The sequence below is a fragment of the Erinaceus europaeus genome, chromosome 18 (assembly GCF_950295315.1).
Source record: "Erinaceus europaeus chromosome 18, mEriEur2.1, whole genome shotgun sequence".
In the NCBI taxonomy this organism is placed as follows: domain Eukaryota; kingdom Metazoa; phylum Chordata; class Mammalia; order Eulipotyphla; family Erinaceidae; genus Erinaceus; species Erinaceus europaeus.
Genome location: NC_080179.1, coordinates 35832501 through 35846660, shown reverse-complemented (window position 1 = coordinate 35846660; position 14160 = coordinate 35832501). Strand labels below are relative to the sequence as shown.

At 40.0% G+C, this 14160-nt stretch overlaps 1 protein-coding gene across 3 annotated transcripts in view; it reads right to left on the bottom strand.

Moving 5' to 3' along the window:
* CYTIP (cytohesin 1 interacting protein) overlaps positions 1 to 14160 on the bottom strand; it is a 76195-nt gene that overhangs the window by 19316 nt on the left and 42719 nt on the right. For all 3 annotated transcript variants that reach the window (XM_060177907.1, XM_016188648.2, XM_007524299.3), the window contains 5 exons: positions 12171 to 12220; positions 11938 to 11992; positions 7964 to 8066; positions 7655 to 7748; positions 2120 to 2189 (listed from right to left, as the gene is read on the bottom strand). In XM_060177907.1, the coding sequence (XP_060033890.1) occupies positions 2120 to 2189; positions 7655 to 7748; positions 7964 to 8066; positions 11938 to 11992; positions 12171 to 12220 (372 nt within the window). The remainder of the gene's footprint in view (positions 1 to 2119; positions 2190 to 7654; positions 7749 to 7963; positions 8067 to 11937; positions 11993 to 12170; positions 12221 to 14160) is intronic.

The window sequence follows — 14160 nt, the reverse complement described above, 5'->3', positions numbered from 1 at the left end:
AGAAAAAATAAAGCTGACTTATTAGGGCTAGGGGTGAAGCTTTATCTGAATATAGTGTTATATCTATATATACATAATAAAATCCATAGACATATTAAAAGTCAAGAGGATTTGGCAAGACTATTGGACTTCATGAGACATCAAAGTAGTAGCTACGGAGTAAAGCACATGTTCTTTATGCCTGAAGACTTAGATTTAATTCTAAATAGAGGATAAAAGAGAAGCAAAGAAGGGGGCAGGCAGTAGAGCAATGGGTTAAGTGCACATGGCCCGAAGCACAAGGACTGGCATAAGGATCTGGTGTGAGCCCCACAATCCCCACCTGCAGGGAGGTCACTTTGCTAGCAGTGAGGTAGGTCTGCAGATATCTGTTTTTCTCTCTCCCTCTCTGTCTTCCCCTCCTTTCTTGATTTCTTTCTGTCCTATCAAACAACAACAATAAACAACAAGGGCAACAAAAGGTGACAAATAACCTCAAGGAGTAGTGGATTGTTAGGTAGTGCAGGCACCCAGCACCAGAAATAACCCTTGAGAAAAAAAAGAGCAGCAAAGAGAGAAGGTGTGTGACTCCACAGATGACAAACCAGTGCTTTGTTCTCTTTCATTCACTTTCATTCTCTCATCATTAGTGTCTAAAATCATAAAATGATAAAACAAAAGATGAACCCAGGGGCTGGCTCAGTGGTAGAGTATATGCCTTACATGGAATGTGATTCTGAGTTTGACCCTGGCACCAGATTTAAAAAACAAAAAATGACTACTGTATCTACAGATGTGCACAAAAATCAATAATAGTAAGTGCATGAAAATATAAATATAATTTACATTAGCAAGAAAGACTAGAAAGTAGTTTTATAGCTTACTGTCTTTATATCTTTGCATTTGATTTATATCTTACTGCCTTTCAGCCACCAAGTTACAGACACTACCATGACACCAACCTGACTTCTCTGGGTAGACAACCTCACCAAGGTGTCCTGAAACCTCACCTCCTCAGAGCCCTGTCCCACTAGGGAAATATAGAAACAGGCTGGGGAGGTGGGTCCATCCGCCAACACCCATGTCCAGTGGAGAAGCAACTGCAGAAGCCAGAACTCCCACCTTCTACTCCCCATAAAGAATTTTGCTCCATACTCCCAGAAGGATAAAGAATATGGAAGCTTCCAATGGAGGGGATGGGACATGGACCTCTGGTGGTGATAACTGTGGAATTGTACCCCTATTATCCTATAACCTTGTTAATCATTATTAAATCCCCAATAAAAATGTTTAAAAAGTAACTAAAGCAGGCTGTGTATGGAGGCATGTTTTTACTGTGTCACCTTGTTGCAAATCAAATGTTCCTTGTTCCTTTCTCTTTGGCCCTCCTTTCAGTAACTGTTGCAAGGCAGGGTTCATGGTGGTGAACTACTATAGTTTTTGCATATCTTGTATTGTGTTTAATTTTTCCTTAAGAGTTGAATGACAGTTTTGCAGGGTAAAATGTGTAAGACTGAAAAGATACTGAAGAAAACACAAAAACAAAATCCCAGGCCCTCAGAGAGAGAGCTCACTTGGGCAGGTGCCCACCCCATCCCCAAGTTTGAGCAACTGTACACAACATGGGAATCATATGGCATGGGCAGAGCAACTTTGGAATCTAGTGTCTCTCCCTCATTTTGTCGCTTCTTTCTGGAAAAGTCAGCCCAGAGCATTGAAGTCCCAAGACAAAAACAGCAGCAACAGCAACACCAACAATATGTCAAGGTCCTCCTACATGAACTCAATCAGCACTTGGGAAGATGACAATAAGCCAACTCCTCACTCTGGGTTTTCATTCAGAATAAATCTCAAATCAAGGACAATCCCCAATACACTAATGAAAAATGTTTCAAGCAATATGCCTTCCTGTTGCCCGTCTGATCCTCACAGACAGAGGAAGGAAGAAGGTAACTGCAGTGGTGTGTGGCATTTAATATCCCTGCAAAAGTAATTAGGTGGATCTTGCTAATTCAGAAGTTTGTATTCATCATGACTTTTCATTCTGAAGGTTATCACAATGCCTCAACTAGATCTTCACTCTACTACTCACACATTCTGGAATGAAAAAATGGGTGTCACTGTCTTAAAATTCAATTACCTTTAAATTTTGCAGCTTTGCTTCAAGCTCTGTTCTTTTGAGAATCATTGTTCCATTAAGAGTCTCTATCCTGTTTCAAGATAAAAAGGGTGGAAGTGGAATAGCATGAATGTTCACTCAAATAAATTACTGCTAGAAATATCACCACATAATAATGTTCACATGACTCAGTTTTAGACTTTATAAATTCAAATCTTACAATTCTTAATTTAATGGTGGACTTTTCCTTCCATCACAATGCCCTTCAAAAAATAAACTTGACTTACCCTCTGTAGTTTGATTTGCTTTGTACATTCAAGTTAGAGTCCTTTGTTTTGACTACTTTGTCATCAATCTGAATGGAATATCAAATTGTATATGTGGGTCCCATGCCCAAACATTTGTAAAGTGCTGGTTCAAGTACCTCTGAGAAATCAGGTGTAACTCCACAAAAATGCAACATCTTTCTCAAGACGGTAAATGTAATAATATTAATAAGTGAGATCAAGTTTTCTCTGTTGCTAATAGCATTATGCCCAAGACAATGTCAAGCACTTTCATACTGCTGATCTTGACTCTGAGCAGTAGCGACAACACTTTTAAATCTGTCTCATTTGTGTCTGTCTGACTTGCTCAAGAAATACATGTCTATAGATAAAAATAGTTATACACTGACAACACTCTTCTGTCTTGGTACATACTATCTCTCATATTTCTGATGTTTGAATTCCCCATTGTCTCCACCCATTATTACTTAAGGTTGCCCTGTTAATCTACTGGGAACTTATCTTTCTGATTCTAACTGCAAGTACTTTCTATTAGTTGGTACAGGGTTCCTATCATCTAGTATTTATTCTCTGGAGATGAAGATCAGCCTCAATCTTTACCCTTCATTCATAGAATCCACAGAGCTGGGTCACCAGACAGCTTTCAGAACTATGCACTGGTATAGCCAACACATTCTTTGAAGTTTCAGAGTTGGGTGGTTTAAGAACATCCAATGTGTTTTCTTGCAATGAGCAGACTGTGTAACTGAAAAGGGCAAATCCTGATATCCGAAGCAGGTGGCCAAAGCCCAGCTCTTTCAACCATACCCTTATTGGACCCTAGTGTGGTCTTTATGTAAGTCATCTCATCTATTAATAGGGATATATCTAACCTCATATGGTGGCTGTAAAAATGAATGTGATATCTAAAGGCCGGAATATTGCAGATGAAGATTTTGTAGGTAGTTAGTAAGCCTATTTTAGTTATACTCCAAAAGGCCCATGACTATACTAGTTTTTTTAATTTTCTTCCTGAACCTGAGATCTGATTATGCAGAAGGATCCAAGTTATTGTCTGGGGAGATGATGTCATAGCTGGAAAAGGACCAGAAATCTGGATCAGGGAAGAAAGTATCTTCCAAATATGGGAAAGGTGTATAAATATTGTTGACTGTAAACCCCATCGATTTGATTTGATCTGGGGCCCATATTCAGCTTAGGAGCTTATGTGACCTCTGCATCCCTGTAGATCTGGGCTCACATTCTGTAGTCATGACTAGGAACATTCCAAGGTGTTCCAATTTCAGGACCTATTTTCTGCAGGTGGAACATAGAGTATCTTGTCCAGCCTCCCTTTGAAGTTTGAAACATTCTCTGCCATTTTTGGTCCATATTGAGGGCAAGGTCTTATGGGGGCCCACATAGGGGTCTATTGTGTTATTCCTCATAGAGATGACCAGTAACAATGGAGAGAGGGATTTATTCAAGGTCTAGGTCCATCATGTCTGTTTGGGAATATCAGGACTCCCCAACTAGGGCCCCAGCTGATGGGATGGCCTGATAGTGACTAAAGAGTCATCCTTAAAGTATGCCAGTCTCTTTCCCTTCCTTATTAAGCTTTTGCAGTTCTTACTTTGATAAGATTAGCTTTGGAGTGAGTGAGGGAAGTATGATAGAAAGTAGATGAGGAGGGTATCTAAGTCTAAATAGACACTATTTCATTATGAACTTTATGGAGTCCTTTTAGGTCTTTCTACTTGCTTGCTTGCTTATAGTGACTCACTGCAGACTATTGTGCACTTTTGCTTTCAGGTGTATATTTAATCAACAATTTGTTTGACTTTATATGCTAACTTTTTTTTTCAGCCACCAGGTTCAAGATGCTCCATGATGCTAACCTGACTTCCTTGGGCAGATGACTCCACCAATGTGTCCTGGAGCCCCATTTCCTCAAGGCCCCACTCCACTAGGGAGAGAGACAGTCTGGGAGTATGGATTGATCTGTCAATGCCCATTTTAAGTTGGGAAGCAATTACAGAAGCCAGACCTTCCACCTTCTGCAATATGGGGTCATAATGACCCTGGGTCCATACTCCCAAAGGGATAAAGAATAGGGAAACTATCAGGGGAGGTGATGGGATACAGAGTGGTGGGAATTATATTGATTTGTACCCCTCTTATCCTATGGTTTTTGTCAGTGTTTTTTTTTAATAAATATATTTTTTTGTAAATGAATGTGAGGGGGTCGGGCGGTGACGCAGTGGGTTAAGCGCATGTGGCGCAAAGCGCAAGGACCGGCGTAAGGATCCTGGTTCGAGCCCCCGGCTCCCCACCTGCAGGGGAGTCGCTTCACAGGCGGTGAAGCAGGTCTGCAGGTGTCTATCTTTCTCTCCCCCACTCTGTCTTCCCCTCCTCTCTCCATTTCTCTCTGTCCTATCCAACAACGAATAGCGTCAACAAGGGCAATAATAATAACCACAACGAGGCTACAACAACAAGGGCAACAAAAGGGGGAAAAAATGGCCTCCAGGAGCGGTGGATTCATGGTGCAGGCAGCGAGCCCAGCAATAACCCTGGAGGAAAAAAAAAATGAATGTGATAACATAAGATCTAGTTGAATCGAATAAAACCCCAGCTACCTAGCATGATTGATGAAAGTCATCTCCCATCCCTGGCCATCTCTGGGTCCTTTCTCATTATGCCTCCCGTGATCTGCAAGCCACCTCTTCTGTCCCTCCCATGCATCAACGCCATTCTGAGAATTCAGATGCCTGCTTCTTCAGCTGAAATGCACTCATTGCAAGTTCACGAAATCCTTCTTTTTCTTCATTCTAGTGGTCCACTCCATTCACAGAGGTCCACTTTTAATGTTGTGCTACAGAAGCACCCTCTTACTCAGTGTTCTCCACACTCCCATGCTACTTTACTCATCCCAGCTGGCAGTAATTAAAATACCAAAAAGACTTATTTTTGACAGGTTATTCTTACCTCTCTACTTCCACAGACATCCCAAAACAATCCAAAAATTGTTTTTTTCTCTTTTGATTTTTTTGTACATCTTGGCATAAATGTGAAATGTTTAATCCTAAAAACCGTATGAATATGGGTGGGGTAGATAACATAATGGTTATGCCAATGATTCCCATGCCTTAGGCTTCTAACCATGGTTCTTCTATTGAGCTTATTCTGTTTAAACAACCTTAAAAAGTTTTGTTTCACAAGTAAGTGAATTATAGCTGTCGTCTTCACATGAAAAAAAATCTGCTCAAATGGAACCCCCAGAAATCCATTTGGACCCCTGTTCTCTGACATTGCCCATAAGATAGCATGACTATAGCAGTCCCCCGAAACCAATGGTGTGACCTGGCACAACCTGAAGAAACTGATTCACAATCTCCAAAGCTCACTCTGGACAGAAAAGTGGAATTACAGTGGTTGACCTTCCCCATCGAGACAGACGTGCATCGTTTCATCCCCTGGCATTTCATCCGTCATCATCTGCTTTGGACTGACACTTCTTTTGGACTTACTGGTACACCTCTTGGACAATTTACACAACTTTACAGCAGTTTCCCTTTATGCTGCTGGGTTTCTCAAAGACTGACCGCAGCAGTGCATGAACTTTGCAGCCAGAGCCTTGGGACTCTATAGGCCACGCTCCTTCATCTGCAGGCTCTGCCTACAGAGGCAGGAAATGCCCTTTGAGGCATGAAATGCCCCCAGAGGCAAGAAATGCCCTTTCGCCTGATAGGCCTTGCCCTTTGAGGCAAGAAACACCCCCTCAGGACTCCCCTTGGCATCACACTGGTTCTTGCTGCTCTCTTACTTGTTCCTCCATGTCTTCTGCCAGTTCTTTTGAAAATGCCTGTACGATATAGGTTTCTGTTCACCCCACACTCCTGATACTATGGCCATTAGTTAAAAAGAAAGGGGGAAATGCTTCTAAATTCTGCTTCTAAGACCCCTTCTGTTTCATTGGTTTAATCACCCCTGATTACCACTGTATTCTATTTACATAACCACTGTTAACTAAGTACCACCCTGCCTCCAGGGCATTGGTTTAATCCTCACTGTTTTGCATGCTTTTTCCTTCTCCCCACTCCCTATCCTACGTACATCCTCTTCGGACCTGACTCTTCCACCTCAGGATATATAAGGACAAGATTGTGATTAGAGATAGCTTAGATTTTGCTGCGTTCCACATGAATAAAGACTGAACTGCGTACCACTCAGCCATGAGTCCCTGGTCATCTCTCTCTCCTGCCCGTGAAGCTAGCCCAACAATAAAGTACTAGAAACAAGGTGGCATCATCTTAGCCTCCTGTGTCATTCCCAAAACTGGAAGAATTTTCCTAACAAATATCATTTCAGGAGGCCAAGAGGTGGTGCGCCTGATAAGTGCACAATAGTACTATGCAGAAGGACTCCTGCCAGGACCAGGGTTCAAGCCCCTGCTCTCCACCTACAGGGGGACGCTTCACAAATGGTGTAGCAGTCTGCAGGTATCACTCTTTCTCACTCCCTCTCTGTCTTCCCCTTTCCTCTTAATTTCTCTCTGTCCTACCACATAAAAATAGAAAGAAAAGAAGGAGAAAGAGAAAAAGAAAAAGAAGGAGGAGGAGAAGAAAATGGCTACCAGGAGCAGTAGATTCATAGTACTGGGACCAGGACTCAGTGATAACCCTGGAGACTATATATATAATTTCAGTGAATGAGTCAATTCCATCTTAACTGCTAAGGTCTAGCCATGCTTTGAAGGAAAAGTCTGTTCAGTCTCCAACCGGGAGACCATTGTTACATGAGGAAATATGGAATATCTGTAGGTGTGTGCAGGACAGAGAGGTGGAGCAGACATTGTTTTTATTTCTTAATGGAGCACTGTATGCATAAAAACAAATGGCTTGAGGTGTAAGAGGAAAAGGTTCAGCCTTTCTAACCTTTCGTTTGTTCTAACTACAAGATTATATCAACCATGGAAACTGGACCAGTTTCTCTCTGTCCAAGGTGAATGTGTGCCAACTTAATTGAATTTCACATAAAAAAATTAAAATTCTAAGTGCTAGTCTTCAGACATTTGGGCTATTAATATCTGTTGACTTCAGATGTCGACAATACACTCAGGTTTGAGGAAATCTTGCGAAAAAAAGGGAACTGATAGAAATGTCTGTAGCCAGTTCCCAAGCTCTGGTGAACTGCCTCCCTTCTTGTGATCCTGAACAGAAACCTATACATCCACTCAACAGGCAGTGCAACAATTTTTGGGCCCAATGGGAAGCAGATGGATAATTACGTAAGCAGGCTTCCTGATGATCTGATCAGGTCAACAACTTGCTTGTGGGTAAAGCCTTCTGTGCTCACACCGTTGATATTTGCAAGGACATCACCTGGGAGATGCAGAGAAACATGAATGTTGAAGCAGTGAAGTGATCCCTCCTGGCATACCAATGAAGCAAAACAAGCAAACCAGACCTTAGCAACATAAAGAGGATAAGAACATGCAAGGCAACAGTCACATCCTGGCCTTCACTATCAAAAAAAAAGTTTCCTTCCTTTGCTATTTAAACAATATCCAGCATGAACAAAGAGGCACATTTCTTACCTGCCTTCAGACCAGCACAGTGTGCCGGGCTGTCCTCCTGAATCTTGCAGACCAGAGTGCACAACTCCCAGGAGCAGGTGTTTGAGGTCTGGAGCCTGTACGTCTATCAATATCAAAGTGGTACATGCTTACTATTCAAAAACATTCACAAGCTATGTGTCAGGAAGTACAGTGCTATCAGTCACCTGAAGTGCCGTGATACTGGCAGATGCATGTGCAAAGAGCATTCTGAAAGGCTTCCCTGACAGCTAACCAGATCAAAGGAACTCACTCTGCATATACACTAGACAATTCATAGAATAAAAATCTGGCTTGAGAAAGAAAGTGGAGAAAATCATGCTCAGACTTTGTACACTTAAGCCTAAAAGGCCACCTCCTGCTATCATTACTTCATTTTTAAATGATGGAATAAAATAAAGGCATCTGAAAGCAAAACCAAAAACAAAAATACTTCTCCATGTGGATGTCCTAGCTAAATCACTCGTTATAGGAGTGCTCAGACAATACACATCCAGCAAGGAAGATGTGTCAACAATAATTCTTTTAAGCCAGAGTTCTGCAAATAATGACAATATGCCCCGTATTAATTCCAAAATAACTATAAATGACTCAGTTACCTTCATTTCTGAGCATTCTTCAGTATGCCTGCCTTGAATACTCATTAGTTACCCAACTAAATTAGAAAATGTTATGCTTTGCTTCTTGTTTTAATTTGGCTAAAGCAGGTTGGTTGTGTGTGTGTGTGTGTGTCTCCAAATTCTACCAAAAACACTGCATAGATGTTTGCTGTGTAGGGTGAGCCAATGACATATAACTAGCATGATGTTCTTTTTCACCTACTGAAGTCATGATCTAATTTCACATAGAATCAAACTTAGCATTCTTAGTTAAATATTTTAAACATGATTCCCAGAACTAAACCACATTACAGCACTACTTCCCTGTGGAAAGTTAATGTCTGGTGTTGACACCTTATTTTACATGATTATAGGTTCTAGAACCATGTTAACTTCTCCCCTGTACTCATTCTGGATGACATTTAGAGTCCTAGTCCCTTCAAAGTAGAAAGGGGGTGGGAGAAGATAGACTGCACCATGGAATTGATCATAGAAAGCATACAGCATATATCACTAAAGAGAGAGTATACTATATATATAGAGAGAGATCTTTATAGCTATATATTTACATATATTTCAGATATACATGAAAAGGTCATATAGAGCATTCCTTTGTAGAGATAACACACTAGGACATATTTCACGTGACTGGAGAAACAGAGAGAGGACTAAGTAAGAGTTCAGAAGTTATTTTTTCTTCTATGGCTGCCTCTCTGTTCACTGCAATTAGCATTCCATTTTCTTTATTCATAAAACATATTTTACTTGGCAGCTTGCTTTTCCTAATCTCAAAATACACACCGGCTTTCCAAATGTGGGGCTTACATCTAGCCACCGAAGTTTCTGAAAGCAACATCAAAGCTGAGATCACAAGCTGTGTATATTGCTGAGGAGCTGGTTCAGGGAATTCCTTGCATCATGGAGGCCAGGCTCCCCCTGGATTCTGCATGTGCAGTTGTGTCTGTTTCTCTCTAGCTCTCATGAAATCGGTAAACAAAGAACTTTGAACGAGTATAAAATATCGATACAATGATGGGCTATGGGGTAGAACAGTTGTTATACAAAGGCTTTCATGCCTGAGGCTCCACTTTCAGCCAGAGCTGTCTGTTTATGTTGTTCTCCATCTCTCTGTCTCTGTCTCCTCTTTAAAATATGATGAGAATAAAATAAAAATTGATGTGCTTTTCTCTGTCCTATAGAGTAAAATAAGGGGGAAAATGGCTGCCAGAAGCAGCAGACTCATAGTTCCAGCGAGACCCAGTGATAACCCTGGAGGGGAAAAAAATAATGTGCAGTATTTATATGATTATGCAAAATTCATCTAAAAGAAATGCAAAGTCAAAGAAAAATAAAAATAGGAATTCTTTTTCAAGATTGGTTGATTGTGTGTGTGTGAGAGAGAGAGAGAGACGGAGGGAGGAGGCAGTGGACTAGGGCACCTCTCAGCTTTGGCAGAAGGATTGGCTCTAAGGCTTACAGGGCTTCAGGCACACAGATTAGTTCACTAATAGGACAAGCCATCTCCCTGCCAGAAACAGTAATTCTTATGCCACTATTGTTGCACTCAAATGGACTAACTTAACTCGTCCATTTAACTTATCCAGCTTAACTTGTCATCTTTCACAAATATAACCATGAAAAGGTTGACAGCAAATAAGAAATGTCTTAGATAGTTACATATAAACTTACAAAAAAAGAGAAAACTTTTTTAGAATATGAGGAGTCACATGAACAGGACCAAATGTTCTTATGTTACAAAAAGTTAATTAAGAAAATAAGGATGAATTTCTCATTATATCCAATATATAATCTTTAGGTTTCTCAAAAATAACAGGCTATATATATATAATATATGCAGGCCACAGATCCATGCTTTCAAGTATATTCTGAATATCAAAGTAAAGATTTAAAAACCTTGGGATCAGGAGGTAGTGTACCTGATTAAACACACTCATTAAAGTTTGCAAGGACCTGGGTTCAAGCCCCTGATCCCTACCTGCAGGGGGAAGTTTTCACAAGTGGTGAAACAGGTGTCTCTCTGTCTCTTTCCCTTTATATCACCCTCCCCTCTCAATTTCTCTCTGTCTTTGTCCAATAATAAATAAAATAAATAAAAATATAAAAAATATTTAAAAACCTGATATTTAGTATGAAAAATCAGACTATCAGAAGTGAAAACATATGAAATAGTCATCTATCAAGAATTACTTTCTCTCTTAATCCCTTATAGATATCAAGCATTTTTTCCTTTATTTCATTTTCTTACACATGAAACAGATAGTTTCATGATACAGAGAATAAAGAAAGAAAATAAAGAATCTACAACTCACCTTGAGCACATAAAATTCTGGGGATCAAACTGGGAACTTCTGACATGAGTGTCTGCTATTTATTCCTTCTCAATATCAATAATTTCTTTTTTATCATTTTATTGGGAAGTTAATGATTTACAATACAGTGTTGACACATGATAAAATTTGTCATCTCCCATCTCACCACCAATGTAAGACCTATTCCACCATTATGTACCAGGCCCAGTCTTAGACTTCAGTGAAGATATGAAGCAACTAAGAAGTGATAGGCTAGTATATCACATAGGGTTCACTTATCTGTTCCAATGCTATCTTTCTTTAATGATACCAGTAACACTGAAAAAACTACCCCAATCAACCAAACATTAAATAAAGTATATAATCACCATCATACTCGAATCCTGGCTTCATTGTCTCCTTGCAAATATCATGACACTACCACTGTCACTTTTCTTTGTTGAAAGTCTGGAAAATTAAACTGTGGGGGCCAGGCGGTGGTGCGCTTGGTTAAGTGCACACATTACAGTGCACAAGGACACAGGTTCAAGCCGCTGGCCCCCCCACCTGCAGGACAATAACTTTACAAGTGGTAAATCAGGGTTGCAGGTGTCTCTCTGTCTCTTTCCCTCACCTTCTCCTCCTCCGCTCTCAATTTCTCAATGTCTCTACCTAATAGATACATGTATAAATCATATAATAAAAGTACGTAAAAAATTAAAGCCTTTAAGAAAAAAAAATAGAATGTACTGGGGTCCTAGTATATACTGGTGGAAAAGTGTTTGTAGATAACTGTCATGGAAAGATGAGAAATTTTACCTATGTGTCAGAAACTGCACAATAGACCACTAGCCTCCTAATAAAAATATTTAATAAAAACAAAAAGGCTGACCAACTGTGCTGGGTGAGAGGATTCCCATTGGAGTCTGAGATGGGGGCTTGACTTTTGGCTTGAAGATATCAGACAGATGCTCTGATTGTTCTTTTCTCCTCTCTCAGATATTAAAATGTAGTCAATGAAGGTCAGACACACTTGGAAACTACCCACCTGAATTTCAAATCCAAATGTCCCATTGTCTTGCTTTTCCACAGTAACAAGTTTTCTGTAATAAAAATAAGTGGCCAGCCATGAAAATCAATAGCACATGCTTCCCAGTCAACTTAACTGACCCCACTTGAAAGTAGATGGCTCTGTATGCGTGTGTGAGAAAGAAAAACAACACTAAGAGCTGTATTTCTAAATACATTGGTGAAGACTAAAAGATAAGCAAATCTCTTTACCTTTGAGACCAGGAAAAGTCACCTAGAGAACTTGATCTCGTCAAAGCAAGCTGAAAAACACAAGAAGTTATAAAACACACAGTTAGCATAAGGTCTCTAAGATACATCTGCTAAATGTTCTAAGTTACAAAGGACCTTGTCATCACCTCTTTGGCCCAGTTCCTGGGAAATTGTTAAGAAAAGGCAGTAATTTCCATTCTTTGGTGAAAGGAGAATTGTAGGGAAAGGAACTTTCAGACATTCCATTTAAGAGAGTAAGAGGTAAATCACTCTCAAATCACTAACCCTCAAATAAAGTAATTTAGAAAATATTCATATTTTAAAGATTTCAAGAGGTTCAGATAATAATTCACAGAAGAGTGTAATGTGGCAAGACCGTAAAACCTTCAAAGGGAACATGATATCTGATCTCTATTTAGAGTAGCCTCTGAAAGACCAATAATAAAAATTATAATAACACTGGAATCCAAAAAATAAGTATAATAACACTGATAGCAAGGTGTAGAAACCCCAATGATTGGTAGAATGAAAGGATGGTTTATTCTACTACTTAGTAGAATAAAATAGTCATTAAAGAAACAAATTATATAAAGAAAATAGCTCAGGTGAAACTGAGGGATCTCAACTTTGTTTATTTGTGTAATTATATTGGAAGAGTGAAATGTGATTTCAACTTAGGAAAGAAAAGTAACTTCAGGTACTTAATGGGGGTTGTATGTTACACATGTATGAACCATTGTATGTATTATGACTGTAAAAGATTAATCCCCCAGTAAGGAAATTAGAAAAAAAAAAAAAAGTAACCTCAGAATAGTTTAAACAATGCCATTTTCCTATTTATGCTTGTTTTGGAAAAAAATATATATAGAGATATAAACTTCCAAGGCATATAAGCAAAGTTAACAAAAGACAGCATCTTTTATTTCTGGAATTGAACCCAGGACCTTTTGCCACTCACAGAACAAGCTTTTCACCCAAATAGAGATGGCTTGAGGAGGCCAGCTGGAGAAAAGCCTGGATCACTGTAAGTAGTGTGAATTACCAAGATATTAAAACCAGCACTTTCCACAATGTTTTGGAATTGCCAAAAGGTTCAGAATTTACCCACTGTTCTGGTGATGGAGAGCTGATCCCTTTCTACCAGCTTGATGTAAATGAATGACATCTTCCTCTCATTACTTATGGACTTTACATCCTTAATATTTTCATGAAGACTACATTAGGGGAGCCAGCTGGCAGAGCACCTGATTGAGTGCTCATATTGCATTGCACAAGGACCTGGGTTCAAGTCCCTGATCCCCACCTGCAGGGGGAAAGCTTCACAAGCAGTGAAGCAGTGTTGCAGGTCTCCTCTCTCAATCTCTCTCTCTCTCTCTCTCTATCTATCTATCTATCTATCTATCTATCTCTCCTGTATCGCTTAACCTTCTCCTGTATCTTTTCTAATCCCTCTAGATTTCTCTCTGTCTCTATCAAATAAATAGAGTGTTTTTAAGAAGACTACATCAGGAAGGCTTAACTCCAAACAGAACCTCAAGGGTAGTTATTGAAAAGCAAGATGAGAGACTGGATGGTGGCTCACCTGGTTGAGCATTCATGTAACCATGCACAAGAATCCAGGTTCAAGCACCTGAAGGAGAAAGTTCATGACCAGTGAAGCTCTGACTCTCCCTTTCTATTTCTCTGTCTCTTACTCTCTAAAAAAAAAAAAAAAATGTCTGCCAGTGGGCCAGGCAGCAGTGCAGTGGGTTAAGAGCACATAGTGCAAGCACAAGGACTAGCGCAAGGATCCCTGTTCGAGGCCCTGGCTCTCCTCCTGCAGGGGGTCACTCACTTCACAGGTGGTGAAGCAGGTCTGCAGGTATCTATCTTTATTTCTTCTCTCTGTCTTCCCCTCCTCTCTCAGTTTCTCTCTGTCCTATCTAGTAACAACAATAACAACAACAGCAACAACAAAAATATAAGAAATGGCCTCCAGAAGTAGTGGATT